Below are 22,873 nucleotides of genomic sequence, written 5' to 3'. Positions count from 1 at the left end.
ATGGAGAGAGTACATGAGGAGAGAGAAAGAGAGATAGAGCAAGAAAGAGACAGAGAGATAGAGTACATGAGAGAGATAGAGAGAGAGAGCAAGAGAGAGACAGATAGAGAGAGAGCAAGAGAGAGATAGAGTACATGGGAGAGGGTACATGAGAGAGAGATAGATAGCAAGAGAGAGAGAGGGAGAGAGAGAGAGCAAGCGAGAGAGTACATGAGAGAGAGGAAACTAAAGAGAATTGAATAAGTGATCAGATGGGAAACATGTTAATTCTAATTAAAACCGTTCCTTTCCTGTAGGAAGGAAAAGGTTGAGAATACGTTGTTGTGAACCCTGTCTCTTTCTTTCTTCCTTCCTTCCTTCCTTCCTTCCTTCTTCTCCCTCCCTCCCCTCCCTCCCTCTCTCCCACGGAACCTGGTGCTATGGCTAGCTCCAGCAGACCGGTCGGGCTGGCCAAACTGGACGGAGCTCTGGAGGGGATGAAGGGATGGATAGATGGGTGGATGGAGGGGTGGATGGCTGGCCCAGCAACAGCCAATGTCTGCCCGCCCTGCCGTAGTTCTGCCAGGATAATACTACCTGTACAGGCCTATGGCCAGGCAACAACCAGGCAACCACCAGGCAACCACCAGGCAACCACCAGGTAATAAAACTGACTAAAGGCCAATTCTGCATGAACCATTTGTACCTATTCCTTAATTTTAGAGCAAATGACTACAGACAGAAGATTAAAGCCAACGTGATATATACATTGATTTAACACGTGACCATATTTTCAACTACAAATATACTGTATGGGCTGAGAATTGCTCTCATTTTCTGTGGAACGTTATTCTGGGGGTGGCTTCCCCGTCGCCGGCGTGGCGGTGGTGTGCGTGACACGCAAGCTGTTTGTTTTCCTTGGGTCGTGGCTTCATCACTGTGTGTGCCTTGGATGGGGATGTGGTGGGGATTGATGTGTTGGGGTGTTTGGGGGACTGTCTGTTCCGGAGGGGGTTCACAACATGCCTTCGAGCAACACTGTACTTAATGAGCAAATGTTATGCCTATTCTTACGTCTGCACGTTTACGTTGCACTACTTTTATGCCTACTCTTATGTCTGCACTTTATACATTTTATTCTGTGTCGACTGTATGCTGATTCTATGTTCATTTTATACTATTTGCTGTGTGGGGCACTTTGGGCTGCAGTGCATGTGTGAAAGGTGCTATTATATAGATAAAGAGTTATTCATATTTATTATTATTATATTGTAAAAAAAATTATGCATTGAAAGTCTCGACGACATTGAAAATGAGGGTGACCTCAATTGTCCTTTTCGAGAATAAATAAAGGTTTGAATACTACTACAAATACAGTATGGTAGTAGTGTTGTAGTAATACTACTACAAATACAGTATGGTAGTAGTGTTGTAGTAATACTACTACAAATACAGTATGGTAGTAGTGTTGTAGTAATACTACTACAAATACAGTATGGTAGTAGTGTTGTAGTAATACTACTACAAATACAGTATGGTAGTAGTGTTGTAGTAATACTACTACAAATACAGTATGGTAGTAGTGTTGTATAGGGCTGCACGATTTTGGGAAAATAATCGTATTGCGATTTTTCGGACAGATATTGCGATTGCGATTAAATTTGCGATTATAATACATAAAAATTAAGCAGCCCCACAGAGGTTTATTGTAAAATGCGGCTTGCATCAGGCCTACGCGGTGAGTCTGTTCGGGACACCGAGCCTGAAAATGTTTCTTTTTACCTGGGAATCAATACCGGTGCCCGACGGTACCTTATTTTTTTGTACTTTACTCTCCCTCTCTGAAGTCTAAACTTCACAACACACAATCTAAAACCCCTTACCTCCCTCTCCCAAACTGATCTTGTATCTCAATGGGACTTCCTGGTTAAACAAAAAATTAAGAAAAAAGTAAAAAAAAATAAAAAAATAAAGAATTGCGATTATAAATAATTTTTTGCGGTTTGAGTAAAGTAGTAGTGTATAATGCTGTAGTGGGCCTCTACTCCACTCATCACTAATATGAATCAAGCAGAGCTGTGGTCTTTAAAAGTATTTAACATAATTTCTAACCTCACCTCTGTGTGTGTGTGTGTGGTTAACCTGGCAGGGCCGTGTTAAAAGGGGCCCCAGCCTTAGGGGTCTGGCACCACACTGGAGTGTTTTACAGCCTCCGGTTCAGATTCAGACTGTAAACTTGCCACAGACTCCATCACATCGCAGTACCTTTTCCCTACTGCTATAATAAACACACACAAAAAAATTTAAATGAGCTCGTATGCCAACGCATAGACGACAGCGAATGAACACACTCATAAACGCGTGCACACACGCACACACACACACATGGTTTTGAAAATGGCCTCCACACGAAGCCAGTGGTTAGTGAGGCACCGATGTGAAAATTGTGGCCGATACCGATATTAATATTGCTGTTCTGGTTGATACCGATATTTACCGATGTCGATATCTCTGTATAGAAAACACTTTTTTATGATAATCAAATAAAGAGCTATTTTCCAAAACGCTTTTTTTTTTTTTTTTTTTTTTTTTTTTTTTTTTTACTTTTGTAACTTTTTTTCAGAAATGACAGATATTTTCTAAGGCCAAAACATGTAAAAGGAAGAAAAAAATATATACAAAAAAAAAATGTAAAATAAAATTTATAATTTTTTTTTAATATTGGCCCATATCGGCCCTATCTTGATATCGGACCGATACCGATGTGTGAAAAAACTGCCATATCGGCCGCCGATATATCGTGCATCACTACCAGCGGTGCAGTTGGCCTTGGGGGAGAGGAGCCTGACGGGATCCAGGCTACAAAGGGAAGTTATGACCCAGTCAGGTTCGGCGCATTACGATGCAAAAAACCCCCAAAAGGCCTTGACGCCGGTGCAGACAGAACAACCTTGAGTTGTTAGTACTGATGGCTCCCAGAGCGCCGGCGTGACATACGACGTTGGCGACGTGTCCCGCGACGGGCCGTCCAGCGTTTCCAGGCGTGGCCGTGTGCGTTATTGTTTTTAATAGCGGTAGGGATGAGATGAGACGGGGGAAACAAGTGGCAGTGTTCGTCAACCGAGGCTCGAACGAGAACCGTGCGTTTGATTTATTATTTCTTTATTTCTTGTATAAATACACTGATGAAGAGGAGCTGGTTGACTTTACGAGACAGTAACACTGATGATGAAGAGGAGCCCTTTGACTTCATGTGCTCGTTTAGGGACGTTATTACGACGTCTGAGATGTTCACATAATGCTTGTTTATGGCTGAATCGTTCCAAGACATTATTACGAGGTCTGAGACGTCAAAGATCTGTCCGTTTATGGCCGAATGGATCTGATCAGACAGAGAGAGTCAAGAGCTCTGAGGAGCGACTGGCTGAGTGATGAGACCATTATCCACAGGAGAGGGGGGGGGGGAGGGGGAGAGAGAGAGAGATAGAGAGAGAGAGAGAGAGAGAGAGAGAGAGAGAGAGAGAGAGAGAGAGAGAGAGAGTATATGTGTGTGAGAGAGAGAGGGGGGGGAGAGAGAGAGAGAGAGAGAGAGAGAGAGAGAGAGAGAGAGAGAGAGAGAGAGAGAGAGAGAGAGAGAGAGAGAGAGAGAGAGAGAGAGAGAGAGAGAGAGAAAGAGTATATGTGTGTGAGAGAGAGAGAGGGGGGGGAGATATAGTTTGATACGTTTTGATTGTTGTAACACTGGCTTTGGCAATGTAAACGTATGTTTCCCATGTCAATAAAGCCCCTTTGAATTTAATTTAATTGAGAGAGAGATTACATGAGAGAGAGATAGAGTACATGAGAGAGAGAGTACATGAGAGAGAGATAGAGTACATGAGAGAGAGAGTACATGAGAGAGAGATAGAGTACATGAGAGAGCGAGAGAGAAAGAGAGTGAGAGATAGTACATGAGGGGGAGAGAGAGACAGAAAGAGAGAGAAAGAGAGAGAGATAGCGAGAGAGAAAGAGAGTGAGAGAGAGTGAGAGAGAAAGAGAGCGAGAGTGAGAGAGAGAAAGAGCGAGCAAGAGAGGGGGGAAACTAAAGAGAATTGAATAAGTGATCAGATGGAAACATGAAGTTAAACAGGGTGACTGGAAACTGTAGGAAGGAAATATCTTAAGAGAATAGTGTTGTGAATACCGTCTCTCCCTTCCCTCCCCTCCTCCCTCTCTCCCTCCCTCCATCTCTCTCTCCCATCTCTCCCTCTCCAGAGGGCTAGCTTCCAGCCAAGTGATAAGATAGGAAACATAAATTCTGATTAAAAACAGGGTGACTGGCAACTGTGAGAAGGAAAAAGCCTGCAAGAATACTGTAGTGAAGCCCAGCCTCTTTCTGCCCCCCCTTCCCCGCTTCAGAGTGTGTTTGTGAAACCCTTCATTACCGGAAACGACTGATTTACTGTTTTGATATGTTATGTCCAACAGAACAAGTATCACCACGGTTCACATAATAAAATGTACATTAGTTCATTCATATTCTGTGACATTTCTACTATTCTATCAACTTTCATTGCTATGCTGATGATACTCAGCTCTATCTCAGCACCTCACCATCCTCCCAGCTCCCCCCACAGTCTGTAGTCAACTGCCTCCACGCCATAAAAACCTGGATGTCAACCAAATTACTGAAACTCAACAGCAAAAAGACAGAGCTCATGGTTGTGGCCCCCAAGGCACTGCTCCGGAAGGTTGGAGATCTCCTCCTCCACGTTGACTGCTGTTCCATCTCCCCGTCTCTCGAAGTCCGTAACCTGGGCGTCACCCTTGACTCCACACTTTCATTTCACTCCCACATCAAATCCGTCACCAAGTCTGCCTTCTTCTACCACCTCAAAAACATCTCCCGTCTCCGACCCTCACTCTCAGACTCTGTGGCTGAGACCCTGATCCACTCATTCATCACCTCCCGGTTGGACTACTGCAACGGAGTCCTGTTTGGGGTACCCAGCAAAGCCCTGGACAGGCTCCAGTATGTTCAGAACTCAGCTGCCAGGGTTCTCACTCACACCAAGCCCTGGCAGCACATCACCCCCACCCTCATCCACCTCCACTGGCTCCCAGTCAAGTTCCGCATCACCTTCAAACTCCTGCTCCTCACCTACAAGTCCATGCCCTCGCCCCCCGATACCTGTCTGATCTCCTCCACCAGCACACTCCATCCCGGAACCTACGATCCTCTGATCTAGGTCTCCTCTCCATCCCTCGCACCAGGTTACGGACTTTCGGGGACAGAGCCTTCAGCGTGGCGTCCCCTACCCTCTGGAACTCTCTCCCCCCCGAAATCAGCAACACCCCAACCCTGGACACCTTCAAAACTGCTCTAAAAACACACCTCTTCACCAAGGCTTTTCCCCTCAATTAGTTTAGATTAGATTAGGTCCATTATCGGGCGGCTACGTGGCGTAGTGGGCAAGGCGCTCGCCATGAATGCAGAGACGCTGGGATCGCCTGTTCGATCCCAGCGCTCCACATTGCTTTCAGTTTAGCTGGTCGTCCACAGTAATACACATTGGCTGTATTACGGGGAGGGAAACTGAAGGGTGGGGATCGGGCGTTGTGGACAGCGACTCCTACAGGTCGGTTGGTGTGCCTGCGCAGTAGAATCAGGAAGTGTCGGGGGCAGCGTGAGCCTCCCACGCGTTACTCCTCGCCACTGAGAGATCGAGCTGCGCAGGTGAAAAGATGCGACTGCTGTTACCTCAAGTACCGGAGGGGACTTGTGCTATGTATGACTTAGTCCACATTGCAGCCGGCTTGTGGGAGGCAAGAAACAGCGTTCGTGACACGGGAGGGTTGAATTGGATGATATACGAAATTGGGATGGGAGAAAATATAGAAAATGGGAGAAAAAGTGGATAAAAAAAAAGATTAGGTCCATTATCCATTATCCCTTACCTTCCCTCATCCCCTTTTACCCCCTATTTCCCTAGCCCTATTTTTTGTCCCGATTGTGAAGCGACCTTGGGTTCTATGAAAGGCGCTATATAAATTTGATCTATTATTATTATTATTGTTGTCAATGTAAACCCACGAAAGGTATCGTGAACGTGTAACAGAGCCTGAAAAGTATTTTACATGTGTGTCCGAGTCTAGTTTCATTCTGTACGTAATGATGACTATGGCGGATGCCAACACGACTCCTTGCCACCTTCTAGAACTCGCCAACATTTTGGGAAATTAGCTTACCGTCTTCTCCAGAGAGAGACAAGAAGATAGATACCAGTTTTCCTCTCTGTGCGTTCAGTACAAAGCTATCTGGCTACATGTTAGCCTAGCTTAGCACAATGAATGGAAGCGGACAGTGCCGGTTAGCCTAGGCATTGTCCAACTAACACCTCTCCCGAAGGCTAACCGGCACTGTCCGCTTCCATTCATTGTGCTAAGCTAGGCTAACGTGCAGCCAGATCGTTTTCTACTGAACGCACAGAGAGGAAACTGGTATCTATCTTCTTGTCTCTCTCTGGAGAAGACGGTAAGTTAATTTCCCTAAATGTTGGCGTGTTCCTTTAAGTTTCAAAACTAGGTGCAGGGTTCTGAAGAAAGAAATGCATACCTGCACCCAGGACCGATTGACTTCAATGCATCCCCCCCCCCCCCCCCCCCCACACATACACACGCCAGCGTCCTCAGCACCGGACTCTTATCAGTGACATGCCGGCGACGACCAAGGGTGCGTTTCATACGAGGCTTTTCTTCCCCGCGGTGCTTAAACACAAAGCTTCTCATTGTTTCCCAGGGAGCGACGCGCTCCGGTTGCTTCGAGAGCGCTCCCTGCTCTGCGTTAACTAGCCTCCTGTCTTGTTGCACATGTCAAAGTAGAAAGCCTTTCTGTTTTTTTTTTATGCACGAGGCATGCTGGGGGAAAACGCTAGCGTCAACTAATCAATGTCAGACTCCCCCCCCCCCACTCCACTCTGAGGAGCCTCGTCTGCACGTGATGTTAAGTGGAGCGTACGTCCATTTACATCACTCAGACTTCTGCCCTTGCGTTGCAGTTCGACAGCGCGCGAGTGCCGTCCTGAATTCGATAAAGAACCCAGGACGCCTATCGCCCATCGAGTAGGGGGGGGGGGTTCCCCTGACGATCCTGGCCAAATTCCCAATCAGGTCTCTGACATCAAGGCCACCTAATCATCCCTTCCCCCCCTTAATTGGCTGATATCAGTCCTTGCCTCTTGAGCCGTTCGGCCATTGTGTAGTGTGATGTGTGCCTGGTGCCAGTGTATGACAGCCATTGAGCCTGCGTAGCCCAAGGTTGGGTGCTACCAGGGGTTGTTGGGTGAAGGAGGCAATTTTTTGTAATTGTAAAGCGTCTAGAATGAACAATCATTCATTCATTCATTCATTCATTCATTCTAGGGCTGCAACTAATGACTATTTTGGTAGTCGACGAATCTGTCGATAATTTTTTCGATTAGTCGACTAATCGAAAAACAATTATATAAATTTTTTATTTTTTTTTTGCACTACCTATCTTTGTGAAAGTGGCTTCTCAGCTCTGGTCCAGCTGAAGACAGAGCAGAGGAACAGATTGGACATTGAGCATGACCTCAGAGTTGCTTTGAGACTCTTGTCAGGACCAAACAACATCCCCAGTTATCCCATTAGTTCCCCAAACTTACTGTCGGGCTGTTATGTTAAGCTAAGAAGTCTTCAGCTGGACCAGAGCTGAGAAGCCACTTTCACAAAGATAGGTAGTGCAAAAAAATAAATAATAATATATATATATTTTTTTTAATTACTAATCGACGCAACAATTCCTCGTCGACGATTTTTTATAATCGACATCGTCGATTATGTCGACTAATCGTTGCAGCCCTAATTCATTCGTTCATTCATCCAGTGACCTCACTCTGCTGGTGCTTCTACCCGCGTCAGTACCTTGTCAGAGTAGGGCTCCTCGGTCAGGTCGATGCCCTCCGCCTCCAGCCTCTGCTCCAGCAGGGTCAGCAGGTCGGGGCCCATCTTGGCGTGGGACCCCTTCCTGGTCACCGCCACTTTCCCCCCGAAGTCCGTCAGCCAAGGCGGGGGCGCGGCCGGAGGGGTGGTGGGTTCGTCGCCTGCGGAGGAGGTGGAGGACGCAGGCGAGGCGGCGGCGTGGGGGCTGGCGGAGCGGGGGCTGGTGGTGGAGGTGCTGGGCATCTTGGCGGGCAGGGCGGGGGCACCGGGGCTGGGACTACTGCTGCTGCTGCTGCGGATGACGGGGCTCGCCGGGTGAGAGCGGGTGAGGGAGTGGGTGGGGGAGGGGCTGGGGGAGGGTGATGAGGGCAGAGAGAGGGGAGAGTGGCGCAGCCCGTTGGCCAGTCGCTCCCTGGACTTCTTGGCAGGAACGGGAGGGGGCACCGGAGGCTTTTTGGGGTGAGTCCGGATGATCCTCTCCCCGAATAGGCCAGACTCGTGGGGGCTGGGAGTAGGACTGTAGGACAGGTGCTCTGGAGGGTTGGGGGCCGGCGCGGTGGGACAAGGGGGACGAAGAGGCAGCTGGGAGGGCACAGGGGGCCGGTCAAACCTCCCCTTGAGGCTCCCCACCGGAGCCCCGTTGCGAGTCGGGGAACCCCTGTCTCCGTGCCTCGTCTTGACGGGGCTGCCCGACTTGGAACCACCTCCCCTGGGGGACTTGAGCTCCAGGCTGGAGGAGGAGTCTTTCGTCTGGTCGAAGGCCTGCTCCCAGTGGAGGTCGCCCAGGGAATGGGAGCGCTTCCAGCACCGGGGCCCCGCGGGCTGCGGGGGGCTGCTGTCCAGGGCCTCGCAGCTGCGGCTGGCCGGGACGGCGGAGCGCCGGTGAGCCTTGCGGAGCCCCAGCAGGCTGAAGCTCTTCAGGGTGGGCTTGAGGAGGAAGAAGCTCTTGGGGAACTTGGCCCTCTGGCCCTTGGTGCTCTGCTGTAGGGCCTCGGTGGACTGGGTCATGGGCAGCGTGGGGTAGTCCGGGGACTGCAGGCCCCCTCCGGGCGAGTGGCCGGGCCGAGACGACTTCCTGCTCTTACCTGCAAACACACGGGAATTCAAGGGTTCAGGTTCAGCCACGCTTGGAAATTTGAGTTAGCGATAAGAGTACTGTCAGAGAAACCCAAACACTGTTCCTTCCAAGTAGTGGTGCACGATATATCGCCCGGCGATATAATATCGGCCGATATGGTCCTTTTTTTTTTTTTTTTTTACACATGGGTATCGGGCCGATATATATAAAACAAAAATATATATATACATTTTTTTTTATTTGTTTTGGTCTTAAATTGTTTCAAAATATCAGTAATTTCTGAAAATAAATGACAAAAGTATTAAAAAAAAAAAAAAAAAAAAAAAAAAAACGTTTTGGAAAATAGCTCTTTATTTGATTATCATAAAAAAGTGTTTTCTATACAGAGATATCGACATCGGTAAATATCGGTATCGGCCAGAACAGCAATATTAATATCGGTTATCGGTTATCGGCCACAATTTTCACATCGGTGCATCAACTAGTTCCAAGCTTTTATCCATTACTCTTTTCCACTTGTTGTTTTGAAGCGGACGTAAAACAGATCCTTTACCGTAGAGCGCGCCAGGGCACTGTCTACAGTAGGGATTTCAACTATATAGATAGATTGGTCATCACTCTGTTATTTTTAAAGAGACACAGACACAAAACATACTGATACATTGATAGATTAGGTATTATTCTTCTGCCCCTGCTACTGCTCTACTCTCCCAGCTGACGCTGCTTTCTGGGGCATTAGAATTAGCTACAATAGTACAGAGGCGGAGAGGAATTAGCTGTGGAGAAGGGACACTCCGATGTCATGAGTTGACATTCTTTTAGTTTGTCCTTCACTACACTCTTGTCACATTGGGGGAGGGGCGTTTCTATCATTTGTTCTGCAGTTTCTCAAAAAGAGCGGCGTGTTAGCGATGTTAGCAACAAGGCTAACGTTCCATTAGTCCGGGAAACCAAAAGGACGAATGTGGAAATGTTTGACAGGGAACAATAGACAAACAAAGCAGGCAGACAAACAAACTAAACATAAGCTTCCAATATTATGTGCACACAAAAGCAGAACATTTTGGATCACTTTATCAAAGTTTAAATGAATACTTACCCAGTCCATCACAGAATGCAAACCAGCTTAATATAATTGTATTGAAATATTAAATTCAACCTTATTTTTGCACTACTGCCAAAAGGGAGAGGTTGGGGTTACTTGGGATGAGTTAACATAACCAGATATAATAATCATAGTTCTGTCATGTGAGGAATCCACAGTAGAAATACCCACAACTGTGCGCTTGGAAAACCATTACACCACACCGTTACACACCATCACAAAGCACTGAGGCCAACTTACCATCTATCTCCAGGCTTACGGAGCAAAATGGAAGGATGGCAAAGATGGGAACCATATGGCAAAGACCATGAAAGCTGTGATGACGGTAACGATTTTGGTTGAATGACATGTTTTTAATCTGTGATGGTCCTTGCTAAAGTGACATGACATGTTCTAATCTTTGAAGGTCCTCGCTAACGTGACACAATGTGTTCTAATCTTATACGCTCCTGGCTAATTAACTTCCAATGCAATAGTGGCCAGAGGACAGAAATGAAATAATAATAATATTCTCCACTTTGCTGATGCTTATCTTTTTAATCACAAAACAAATCGTTGTTTAATGTGTGCATTTACACAAAGAAAATGAAGTAAGGTCATCTACCTGCGTGGCAGATGCATATGGAATGGGTGATGTCACAACCTCTGCAATGTTATTCATATCGACGAGTATAATCTTGAAAGTACACTGTAGGTCCAGCTGTAGTTGTGCCATTAAACGATCATTTATAGTTTGTAAATACACCTAAATAAAAGGGGAATATTCAGATATGTAGGATATGCAAGAAAGTTACTGCTACTACATGCTAGGGCTGGGCGATAAACCAGACATTTACCAACATGGGCATTATGAATCTCTCATCGTCCTATGTTTTACTATATCGCTATGTTGGGTAAAGGCATTCATCCGGTGCATTGACCATAATCACATGGCGGCCAAGTTGTCTTTTAACCCTTACACTACCACACTACACTACAGAAGGTTAACCTTTTGCTAACAAACTACAGACGGTTAACAGTCTGTAGTGTGGTAGTGAAAGGTTAACCTTATGTAGTGTGGTAGTGTAAGGGTTAACCGTCTGTAGTGTGGTAGTGCAAGGGTTAACCTTCTGTAGTGTGGTAGTGAAATGGTTAACCTTCTGTAGTGTGGTAGTGAAAGGTTAACCTTCTGTAGTGTGGTAGTGAAAGGGTTAACCTTCTGTAGTGTGGTAGTGCAATGTTAATCTTCTGTAGTGTGGTAGTGAAAGGTTAACCTTATGTGGTGTGGTAGTGAAATAGTTAACCTTCTGTAATGTGGTAGTGAAAGGTTAACCTTCTATAGTGTGGTAGTGAAAGGTTAACCTTCTGTAGTGTGGTAGTGAAAGGGCTAACCTTCTGTAGTGTGGTAGTGAAAGGTTAACCTTCTGTAGTGTGGTAGTGAAATGGTTAACCTTCTGTAGTGTGGTAGTGAAAGGGCTAACCTTCTGTAGTGTGGTAATGGAAGGGTTAACCTTATGTAGTGTGGTAGTGAAAGGTTAACCTTCTGTCGTGTGGTAGTGAAAGGTTAACCCTCTGTAGTGTGGTAGTGAAATAGTTAACATTCTGTAGTGTGGTAGTGAAAGGGCTAACCTTCTGTAGTGTGGTAGTGAAAGGTTAACCTTCTGTAGTGTGGTAGTGAAAGGGTTAACCCTCTGTAGTGTGGTAGTGAAAGGTTAACATTCTGTAGTGTGGTAGTGAAAGGGCTAACCTTCTGTAGTGTGGTAGTGAAAGGGCTAACCTTCTGTAGTGTGGTAGTGAAAGGCTAACCTTCTGTAGTGTGGTAGTGAAAGGGTTAACCCTATGTAGTGTGGTAGTGAAAGGGCTAACCTTCTGTAGTGTGGTAGTGAAAGGTTAACCTTCTGTAATGTGGTAGTGAAAGGGTTAACCCTCTGTAGTGTGGTAGTGAAAGGTTAACCCGCTGTAGTGTGGTAGTGAAAGGTTAACCTTCTGTAGTGTGGTAGTGAAAGGGTTAACCTTCTGTAATGTGGTAGTGAAAGGGTTAACCCTCTGTAGTGTGGTAGTGAAAGGTTAACCGTCTGTAATGTGGTAGTGAAAGGTTAACCTTCTGTAGTGTGGTAGTGAAAGGTTAACCCGCTGTAGTGTGGTAGTGAAAGGTTAACCTTCTGTAGTGTGGTAGTGAAAGGTTAACCCTCTGTAGTGTGGTAGTGAAAGGTTAACCCAACCAGAAAATGAAGAGTTAAGGAATCCCAACCAGAGTATGACATTTGAGCAACATGGCTGCTGTGTGAATACGGTCAATAGGCTCATTTCGTGCCTCTTGTACAACATCCATCCATGGAAAGACAAACATTCAACACGGGCAGGAGAGGCCGACATTCAACATCGACAGACACGACGGAGAATGCCGTATTCGTGCGCTGGTGTTTAAAAAAAAACATTGTGTGATAACAACACCGTGATATGGATCGCCCAGCCGTACTATATATACACACTACCGTGTTTGCGGAAAATGCTAAGCGATAGCAGAAAGATCGAATCAGACGCTCGTTGGATGAAGACAGGATGTGGTGTTATCTTGCCACTTCCTGTGGAACGGACACCACGCGAGGAAAAGCGTTTGTTGATCAGACTGGATAGAGTAGAGGAGGCTGAGATGTTATGCAGCTGAGAGCTGGTGAACGGTGTTAAGGTGGGATAGGAGAGAGAATGAATAGAAAAGAGAAGAGACGTAAAATAAAGCAAGCAGGGTCACGGGTCCATTCTGTCATAGAAGTGGTTTTTATTCCACAACTCAAAAATCTCTACTGTGGCATATTGCACATGTTTTAATGAACTGACAACACACACATACAGGGGAACGCAGTAGTAGTGACACTGGAACCCCCGATTCGATGGGAAAATAATTGAAGTTATGGACAAAGTGATGAGTCATCGAGGTATGGAGCTATTAACAGGTTGTATAGAGAGAGAGACAGGGAGCACACATGTGTCTTTTTCAGGGCATTTGAAAATAGTCTCAAAAGAAAAAAATATAAAACAAAAAACAATTTCTTCCCACAAATAAGACCTGAATTAAAAACGTCCATAATCAGAAAAAAAGGATAGCATATATAATTATAAGGATCTCTTAAAATCTATGCACTACAATTAAAAAATATTTTCATCCATGATTTTTAGTATTTTCTTTTTTTCCTTCTTCTTTCGTTAGGCACATACGCTTAATTGTGCAACATGGTCACTATGAAAAGTAAACACAAGCAAAAGTGACATCTTGATATGGTACGAAGAGAGAGAGAGAGAGAGAGAGATAGCAGTGGTGTCTAACACCTCTCTCAGGCCTCTCTCTCATTATACCACCACAGCAAAACAAACAGGGCAAATGACTCTATAGGCTCCGCCCCGCGTCAACAGAGGTGCGTTCTGGCGAGAACAGTTCTGTGCGCGGAGGGGGAGGAGGAGGCTCTCTCCCTGTGCGCACCAGGCCCCTGGGGGCGACGACAGCGCGGGCCGCGCCGGGGGGCCTAGCGTGTGGACCCGCTCCGTGTGGACTGGGCTTCTGCAGACACGACACAGAGCGCCTGGAGGAAGAAGAGGAGTGGTGGGGAGGAGGAAGAGCGGAGGAGCGTAAGGATAGAAAAAGAGAGAAAGGGATGTGTGAGAAGAGAGAGGCGTCTCGAGAGCAGCACAGTCTAGAGGGAGAAAGGAAGGGGGGTAGGTGTGGAGGGAGGGAGGGGGTGGAGCTATGCAGGTGTGACAAGAGAGCGGATCGATGGGATTGGCTGGTCCAGGGGGGGGGGGGGGGGGGGGGGGGGGGGCGAGATGGGCGGGGCAGGGGGTTAGAATGCTGAAGCATGGCAGAAGAGATGGAGCAGGAAAATCCCAGAGGAAGGAGGGAATCACACGTCACTGTAGGTAGGAAGTCCCTGTGTGTGGGGACTCTGGCTCTTAAGCGCTATAGAGGCTCAGACCAGGGCTGTCATCGTCATTACCGTTCTCCAGGTTCTCGTTGCTCTCGTAGCACCCCGAGTCCCGGGGGGAGTCGCCCACCAGGCTGCTGCCGCGGCCCTCGGAGAGCAGCTTCTCCTGGGAGCCGGAGAGGCCGCCACTGCCGCCTCGCTCCGGATCACTGCTGCCTGCGGACGCACAAACGCGACATGGTCAAGTTAAGAGACAAATAAACGGTTGTTGTTCACGTTTGTTAGATAGGAGACTGTGCAGCACGTCTAAAAAGGTTACGTACGATGGATTCAACTTGTGCTGCACTTCTGTGTGTGAGCCAACTGTAGTATTTTAAAAAGCTTTAAATAAAGCTAATTAAAGCTGCGCACAGGATTTGCACCCTGTGATCCCGAGAGAAGTGTTTAAAACATGGGGAGGATGAAAGAAAATGGCAACCAAAAAAGCACGGTGACTTCGGTGATGTGTTAAATGAGACCAGAAGAGCTCGACGGGCAGTTTTCACCGTTTCATGCGTCACCGAGGGGGAGGGTGTTTCTCTCGCCCCCAGCTCAGCCCTGTCATTTATCTCGCTGAAGATGCAATATTTTCCTCATGAAAAAGTTAGTAGTGAAAGGTTATGTACTTACCGTCATACTCTTGCTGCAGCTCTACAGCTGTGAGCAGCACGGCTCTGTGTTGAGGGTATATGTATATAGTACATGTGTATATATATAGTACATGTATGTACTTACTGTCATACTCCTGCAGCAGCTCCACGGCGGTCATCAGCACGGCTCTGTGCTGAGGGTCTTTATATGTATATATATATATATAGTACATGTATGTACTTACTGTCGTACTCCTGCAGCAGCTCCACGGCGGTCATCAGCACGGCTCTGTGCTGAGGGTCTTTATATGTATATATATATATATAGTACATGTATGTACTTACTGTCGTACTCCTGCAGCAGCTCCACGGCGGTCATCAGCACGGCTCTGTGCTGAGGGTCCTTGATGTTCAGCTCGTCCAGATCCTCCTCCTCCAGCAGCTTGAAGGTGTCCAGGTCCTCGTAGCCGTTGAACAGGAAGGTGGGCATGTGCTCCTGCAAGAAACACAGAAACAACAGCTCAGGATGAAAGGTTCCTACCTCGCGTGCACAGCCGGGGGGAGATAATAGTGTGACGGCGGGGCAGCGGGGGCGATTTGTTCCAACTTTTAATCGTGGAGGATGGAACATAGATTCAATTACCGCTGTGGAACATAAGGAATGCATGGTTGGTCATCACTGGGCATCGGTCTGTGTTCGCCCTGAAGCGGCCGCAGACGCGGTGTGTGAGCTGCTGCATCTACCGTCACAGCGATGATGTCGTCATTTAGACCAGGAAATACCATGAGCCGTGTGTAATCTCTACTCTGTTTCAAGGTCTCCAGTCAGGACGACAACCCCGGGCCTTTTCCTTCTGCTGGGACCAAGAGGCCCAATCAGCGATCTAAATGATTCAATCAGCGAATTAAATTATTCAATCAGCGATCTAAATGATTCAATCAGCGATCTAAATGATTCAATCAGCGAATTAAATGATTCAATCAGCGAATTAAATGATTCAATCGGCGATCTAAATGATCCCAAATGGGCAGCCCCACCACAAAATAAAAAAATAGATATAGCAAAGTCGTTTTTATTCTCTCTAGAGAGTCTAGCTCTAACACTTGGCAACAGGTTAATGTGAATTCTTAAATAGCTATAGTTTGTGGCATAACGTAAAATAACTTAATTTGGAGTAAAATAGACCCATATTCTGCTTTATTATGTGTTAAGAAACTAAGAACAACCTTTGTTTTTCCATCTACAGATCGAACTCTTCCAGATCGTATGTGAATGTATCCCACAGTTAATACGACACACACACACACACACACACACACACACACACACACACACACACACACACACACACACACACACACACACACACACACACACACACACACACACACACACACACACACACACACACACACACACACACACACACACACACACACACACACACACACACACACACACACACAGCAGCTAGTCATTACACCCACAGTGCTATCTCAAAACTGGGAGGATGAGATATATATATATTTTTTTAAATCTCATGTCTTAAAATATCCCGCTACACCCTCCTCCGCTTTAGGCCCAGTCGTCACCTGACACTATATCGCATAAACCATAATTATCATAACCGGCTTCCACTCTGCAGAATGGGAACGCTGGTGCGTTCCGAGCCCGTGGCACCCACACCCACACAGAGGTAGAATGCGGCAGAATGCTTGTGTCACCAGTCAAGACCGTCAATTAGAACGGTGGACTTCGCCATCTTAGAGGAGGACAGCGTGTCTTAAGAGGAGGAGGACAGCGTGTCTTAAGAGGAGGAGGACAGTGTGTCTTAACCCTTTTCACTGCCACACGACAGCCAGTTAACCCTTTCACTGTGACAATACAGAAGGTTAGCCCTTTACTATCACACAACCGTCAGTTGTGTGATAGTAAAGGGCTAACCTTCTGTTGTGTGGCAGTGAAAGGGTTAAGAGGAGGACAGCGTGTCTTAAGAGGAGGAGGACAGTGTGTCTTAAGGAGGACACCGTGTCTCTGGTCTATTTCTGTGGGAGATAATGATGGACTAAACAAAAGACCACCAGCCAGGAAAGAGCAGAATGATCTCGTCTCTCTTGCAGTTGCCTTTTGTCCTTTTGGCCAGTATCACGTCTAAACACGTTACAAAGCCAAAGACTTGTTGGGCCAAGAACCCCCCCCCCCCCCCCCCCCAAAAAAAAACAACAACACAAAGATAGTCAAAAGTGCAAAGATATAAAAAGTGGTATGTGGTTCCCGCTTGGGGACCAGGTTTCCATGATGCCAGGTACCCAGGTGGGGTATCTCCCAGGCCCCTCTGTGTGGAGTTTGCATGTTCTCCCCGTGCTCACAAGGGTTCCCCCCCCCGATAAGATAAACCCAATGGAAAAACATGCACAACAACAGATCGCTAACGCTGTGGCGTCCTTGACGAAGACGGACAGGAGCACTTGGATTGGTCCCCGGGGCGCGACTCACGTTGACGCCTGTCTGCTCCCGGCTGCCCATGGGGGGGGAAGGACGACGGGATGGGTTAGGCGCAGAGACTATCGTATCGGCGACTGAGGAAAGACAATGCATGTGTGTGTGTGTATCCCGGTGTGTGTGTGCCGCTCCAATTGCATGTCCAGTTCGTTGCATGCCGATTAAAGACCCCCTAAAGAGGTCCTGCATTATTATTAACTGCTGACTCGAGATGATGATATTTTATGCTAATCGTTCTTGTCATGCTTAGTTTAGCTAGTTTAGTCAGTCTGTTTCAAATGGTCCGTTAAAATACACAACTAGAGCAGAAACCCAGACAGAATGTTTATTATACTGCTGTGAAATTTGTATTAAAGTTACGATGACGGATGATGGTGCGATGACTTTTATACTTTATATTGAGTGTTTCTGGGGGAGTGTTTCTGAGGAAGAGTGTTTCTGAGGAAGAGCGTTTCTGGGGAAGAGTGTTTCTGAGGAAGAGTGTTTCTGAGGAAGAGTGTTTCTGGGGAAGAGTGTTTCTGAGGAAGAGTGTTTCTGAGGAAGAGTGTTTCTGGGGGGGGGGGGAGTGTTTCTGAGGAAGAGTGTTTCTGAGGAAGAGTGTTTCAGAGGAAGAGTGTTTCTGAGGGAAGTGTGTTTCTGAGGAAGAGTGTTTCTGAGGAAGAGTGTTTCAGAGGAAGAGTGTTTCAGAGGAAGAGTGTTTCTGGGGAAGAGTGTTTCTGAGGGAAGAGTGTTTCTGAGGAAGAGTGTTTCTGAGGGAAGAGTGTTTCTGAGGGAAGAGTGTTTCTGAGGAAGAGTGTTTCTGAGGAAGAGTGTTTCTGGGGAAAAGGCCCAATGACGTGCTCCCTTTTGGTCTAGTCTGGGAATTCTTGGACGTGGTTCCCCATGACAACGCCCTTGCAGTATATTGTTCAGAGTTACGCATGAGAAATCACTGGGCGAGAGGGAATAACGACATATACCATTAGAAAGCAACTCAAGGAGGCTACAAAATGCAGCGTTGATGGTTCTTAATAGAAATTAATTAGTTAGATTGGTCAGTTACGCATCAGGAGCACTGGGGGGAGAGGGAATAACGATATATACCATTAGAGAGCAACTCCTTAATACTAATTAATTTGACGACGGCGATGATATATTAAGGGGGGCGACAGTGGCTCAGGAGGTAGAGCGGTCGTCTGGTAATCGGAAGGTTCCCCTGGTTCGATTCCGGCTCCTCCCGGCAGTGTGTCCAAGTGTCCTTGAGCGAGACACTCAACCTCTTAACTCTCACTCCCGATGAGCAGGTCGGCACCTTGCATGCACCTTGCCTCCGCCGTCGGTGTGTGAATGTGTGAGCGAACGGGTGAATGCGAGGCATAGAATTGTAAAGCGCTTTGGATAAAAGCCGCTATATAAATGCAATGATCCATTTAGGTATTAAGAGAACATCCTGCATGGGTTATATATTCAAAAGGTTGATTTGTTACGTCCAGACCAGTAGTATGAAAGTAGAAAAGACGCATGTAATCGATACCATATTGTGGAGGCCAGGTCTAATAGGGGGGTTGTGAACTCATGTGTTTAGTCTAGGTTTAGTCTAGCCTCTCCACTCCAAAAGAGACGGCGACGCCTTGTCAAAACACAGCCCGTCACATGTCAAGTACACACAGTACACACACACCAAGCCTCCAGGAGTACACACAGTACACACCCACACACACCCAGCCTCCAGGAGTACACACAGTACACACAGTACACACAGTACACACAGTAGTACCCACTCAACTTGAAATCTGCAGGCACTCTACGGACTTTTAAGCAATCCATGAGCTAGTGTTTGTATTGTAGTAGTATGTGTGTGGTGTATCATGCATGTCTGTTCGCTATCTGCTTGGTTGGACTGCATGTATTTTTTCTCTTCTGTTTTTGTATTGTTCCTGTCTTTTTTGTTTCTCTTTCTTTCCCGGGATGCACCCCCGGGCCGATGTAACTATTGGTTGAGGGGCGCAATATAACACACCAAGCCTCCAGGCTTATAATAAAATCCCTAGAAAGCCTGCGATATGACGCCGGTACCTAACCATGGCCGGGCCGTCCTCAAGCGATGGGCTTCCTCTCCTCTGATGAAAGAGCCCATCCTATGAGTCGGCTTCCTTGGGGCTAAGTGTGGGTGGACGTGTCGCGAGGAGAGTGGCTACTACTGGGTCTAATTGAAAGACGCGGAGCCCTGTGTTCTGGCCTGGGCGTGTGTGTGTGCGTGTGGGTGTCTGTGTTTAGACGCGAGAGGAACATGGCTTTGTTGTGTGCGTATTTGTTTACAGCGTGATCCTCCGGCACGGTAAGCGCTGCTTATAGCTGTATACATGTACATGTCTGCAGCCGCGCCTTTTGTGTCAGAGCACTGGGACTGGCGTGTACTATTCCAGATACAAGTACAACTACATAACATGCACTACTCCAGATACAGAGAGAGAGAGAGAGAGAGAGAGAGAGAGAGAGAGAGAGAGAGAGAGGGGGGGGAGAGAGAGAGAGATAGATAGAAAGAGAGAGGGGGGGAGAGAGAGAGGAGAGAGAGAGAGGAGAGAGAGACAGACATACAGAGAGAGACAGAGAGAGACAGACAGAGAGAGAGAGACAGACAGAGATGGAGTAAGGAGATATGTGGAGAGAGAGAGAGAGAGAGAGAGAGAGAGAGAGAGAGACAGAGACAGACAGAGAGATGGAGAGTAAGGAGAGAGAGAGTAATGGGAGTGTGAGAGAGAGAGAGACAGACAGAGAGAGATGGAGAGTAAGGAGAGAGAGAGTAATGGGAGAGTGTGAGAGAGAGAGAGAGAGAGAGAGAGAGAGAGAGAGAGAGAGAGAGAGAGAGAGAGAGAGAGAGAGAGAGAGAGAGAGGTAAATATTGTATGCAGACATAAAGGCATACAAAGTGAGGCTGGAAAACCAGCACTCAGAATATAATGATACAGTACACAATAGAGTGCATAAACACTTCAGTCGTCTTGTTTATTTCTCCAATGTTCAGATGCAAATAGCAGCTAGTTTTCAGCTACTTATCATCACTGGCATCTCCTGCCCAGACGGTGACATCAGGCTTGCTGCTGGAACACACCGTGCACTGAAGACGCAACGTGCACGACAGCCAAGTGTTAAGTGCTGGTTCACCTTCCTGCATCTGTATGTCTTTATGGCTGCATACAATGTGCATTAGAGAATGTGTGTGTGTGTGTGTGTGTGTGTGTGTGTGTGTGTGTGTGTGTGTGTGTGTGTGTGTGTGTGTGTGTGTGTGTGTGTGTGTGTGTGTGTGTGTGTGTGTGTGTGTGTGTGTGTGTGTGTGTGTGTGTGTGTGCGTGTGTGTGTGTGTCCCACCATAAGATCTGCCCAGAGCCTAGAGGCTTTTAAATTGATGCCCAAAAACGCACCTCTTTTCCCTGGCCTTTGACCAGAGTTAGCCTGCCACTTGCACAGAATGTTTGCTGTTACTCTGGACTTTTTTTTTTTTTTTTTTTAATCTAATTTCTTGTCTCCTTTATATTGCACCTTGTTCTTATTTTCTTAATTGTGCAATACCTTTTTCTGTAATTTTTTTTATTATTATTATTACTGCATTGTATGTGTTTTTAGCATGTACCTGTGAAGCACTTTGGTTTGGCTTTAGTCATTTGTAAATGTGCTATAAAAATAAAGATGACTTGACTTGTGTGTGTATGTTACGTGTGTGTGTGTGTGTGTGTGTGTGTGTGTGTGTGTGTGTGTGTGTGTGTGTGTGTGTGTGTGTGTGTGCGTGTGTGTGTATTAGATAATGTCAATGGTAAATGGACTGCATTTATATAGCAGCTTTTATCCTAAGTGCTTTATAATTCCTCACAGTCACCCGTTCACTCACACGTTCACACACCGACGGCGGAGGCGACCACGCGAGGTGCCGACCTGCTCATCGGGAGCAGTTAGGGGTTAAGTGTCTCGCTCGATGACACTTCGACACGGGAGCGTGGGAGAGACGACCGCTCTACCTCCTGAGCCACTGGCACCCCCAGAATGTGTGTGTGATTGTATGTACGTATGCATGTATGTGTGTATATGTGTGTGTGTGTGTATTAGAGAATGTGTTGTTTGTATGTATGTATGTATGTATGTATGTATGTTTGTATGTGTGTATTAGATAATGTGTGTGTGTTTGCATGTATGTATGTATGTGTGTGTGTGTATGTGTGTGTACATTAGAAAATGTGTGTGTGTGTGCGTTTGTATGTATGTGTGTGCGTTTGCATGTCCGTGTGTGTGCGTTTGTATGTATGTGTGTATGTATGTGTGCGTTTGTATGTCTGTGTGTGTGCTTTGTATGTCTGTGTGTGTGCTTTGTATGTCTGTGTGTGTGCGTTTGTATGTCTGTGTGTGTGCGTTTGTATGTCTGTGTGTGTGCGTTTGTATGTCTGTGTGTGCTTTGTATGTCTGTGTGTGTGCGTTTGTATGTCTGTGTGTGTGCGTTTGTATGTCTGTGTGTGTGCGTTTGTATGTCTGTGTGTGTGCGTTTGTATGTCTGTGTGTGTGCGTTTGTATGTCTGTGTGTGTGCGTTTGTATGTCTGTGCGTTCATATGTCTGTCTGTGTGTGTGTATTAGACTTAGATAATGTGTGTGTGTGTGCGTTTGTATATACGAGTGTATGTGTGTGTGTTTGTATGCATGTATGTGTGTGTGTATATGTGTGTGTATTAGAGAATGTGTGTGTGTGTGTGCGTTTGTATACGAGAGTGTGTGTGTGTGTGTTTGTATATACGAGAGAGTGTGTGTGTGTGTGTGCGTGTGTGTGTGTGCGTGTGCGTGTGTGTGTGGTGTCTCTGCCTCACCTTCAGGTCGATGCGCTCCAGCAGCTCCTCCACGGAGGTGGGCTTGGGGGGTCGGCCCTTCCTCCTCCTCCTCACGGGCCTCTTGGGCTTCTCCTCCTCCTCGCTCAGGACGTCCACGTAGATGAACTTGAAGGTGCCCACCTTGTTGTTCAGGAGGCCCATCCAGGTGCCCATGGGCGGCTTGCTGATGACGTCGATCACGTCGCCGCGCTGCGGGACAGACGAGAGACACGGCGAGTCAGTCCTACTGTGTTGGTCCCCATGGGGGGAACTGACCTGTTTCAGCCACTTGAAGGAGCAGAGGGGGCCACACACACAGGGGGGGCCCGGGACCCACCCCGGGTCTAATGGCTGTGCTTGGGTCCTGGGTAACGGCAGGTGTGTGTGTACCCAGCATGCATGTCTTTTCACCATGTGGGGATATCAGGGTTCCCACAGACATTGCAAAATGAAATTCAAGGGCTTTCAAGTACTTTCCCCAAGCACTATTTTTCATTTTGACAGGGCATTTTTTATCCAATATTTATGGATTAAAACCAATTTCCGACAATTAGTTATACTTTTAGATTTAAAAAAAAATGTCTCGATTCAAAATGTATGTTTTGATGTTTTCACAATTCATTGCATTGCATTCATTTATTTTGCATTTATTTAGAATTTGTTGGACCTTATGGTGTTCCTGTTTTGTTTCTTGACTTATTGTGATGTTTCTTCTTGACTTGTTTAAAGAAGATGTGTCCGGCCCATGGGGACATTAACGTGTGTTGTCGGGCCTTACAAATACATTTGATTTGATTTGGATGAACAAAACATTCAACTTTATCTTTTGCCGATAGTGGATAGGTATATTATTTTTGATATTGATAGATAACTTATTACATATGAATATATGATATTGTAAGGAAGGGGCAGGAC

General features: G+C 46.6%; 1 protein-coding gene across 1 annotated transcript in view; it reads right to left on the bottom strand.

Moving 5' to 3' along the window:
• Positions 1 to 22,873, bottom strand: part of LOC311228388 (SAM and SH3 domain-containing protein 1-like) — a gene marked incomplete at its 5' end in the record, with an annotated part of 61,598 nt that overhangs the window by 9,251 nt on the left and 29,474 nt on the right. Inside the window, 4 exon segments of the mRNA XM_084314295.1 lie at positions 7,903 to 9,005; positions 14,072 to 14,215; positions 14,974 to 15,124; positions 21,959 to 22,168. Of these exon segments, the coding sequence (XP_084170421.1) occupies positions 7,903 to 9,005; positions 14,072 to 14,215; positions 14,974 to 15,124; positions 21,959 to 22,168 (1,608 nt within the window).

Source organism: Notolepis coatsorum (assembly GCF_963971535.1).
Source record: "Notolepis coatsorum genome assembly, chromosome: 5".
NCBI lineage: Eukaryota > Metazoa > Chordata > Actinopteri > Aulopiformes > Paralepididae > Notolepis > Notolepis coatsorum.
This window is presented reverse-complemented; position numbering and strand designations above follow the sequence as displayed.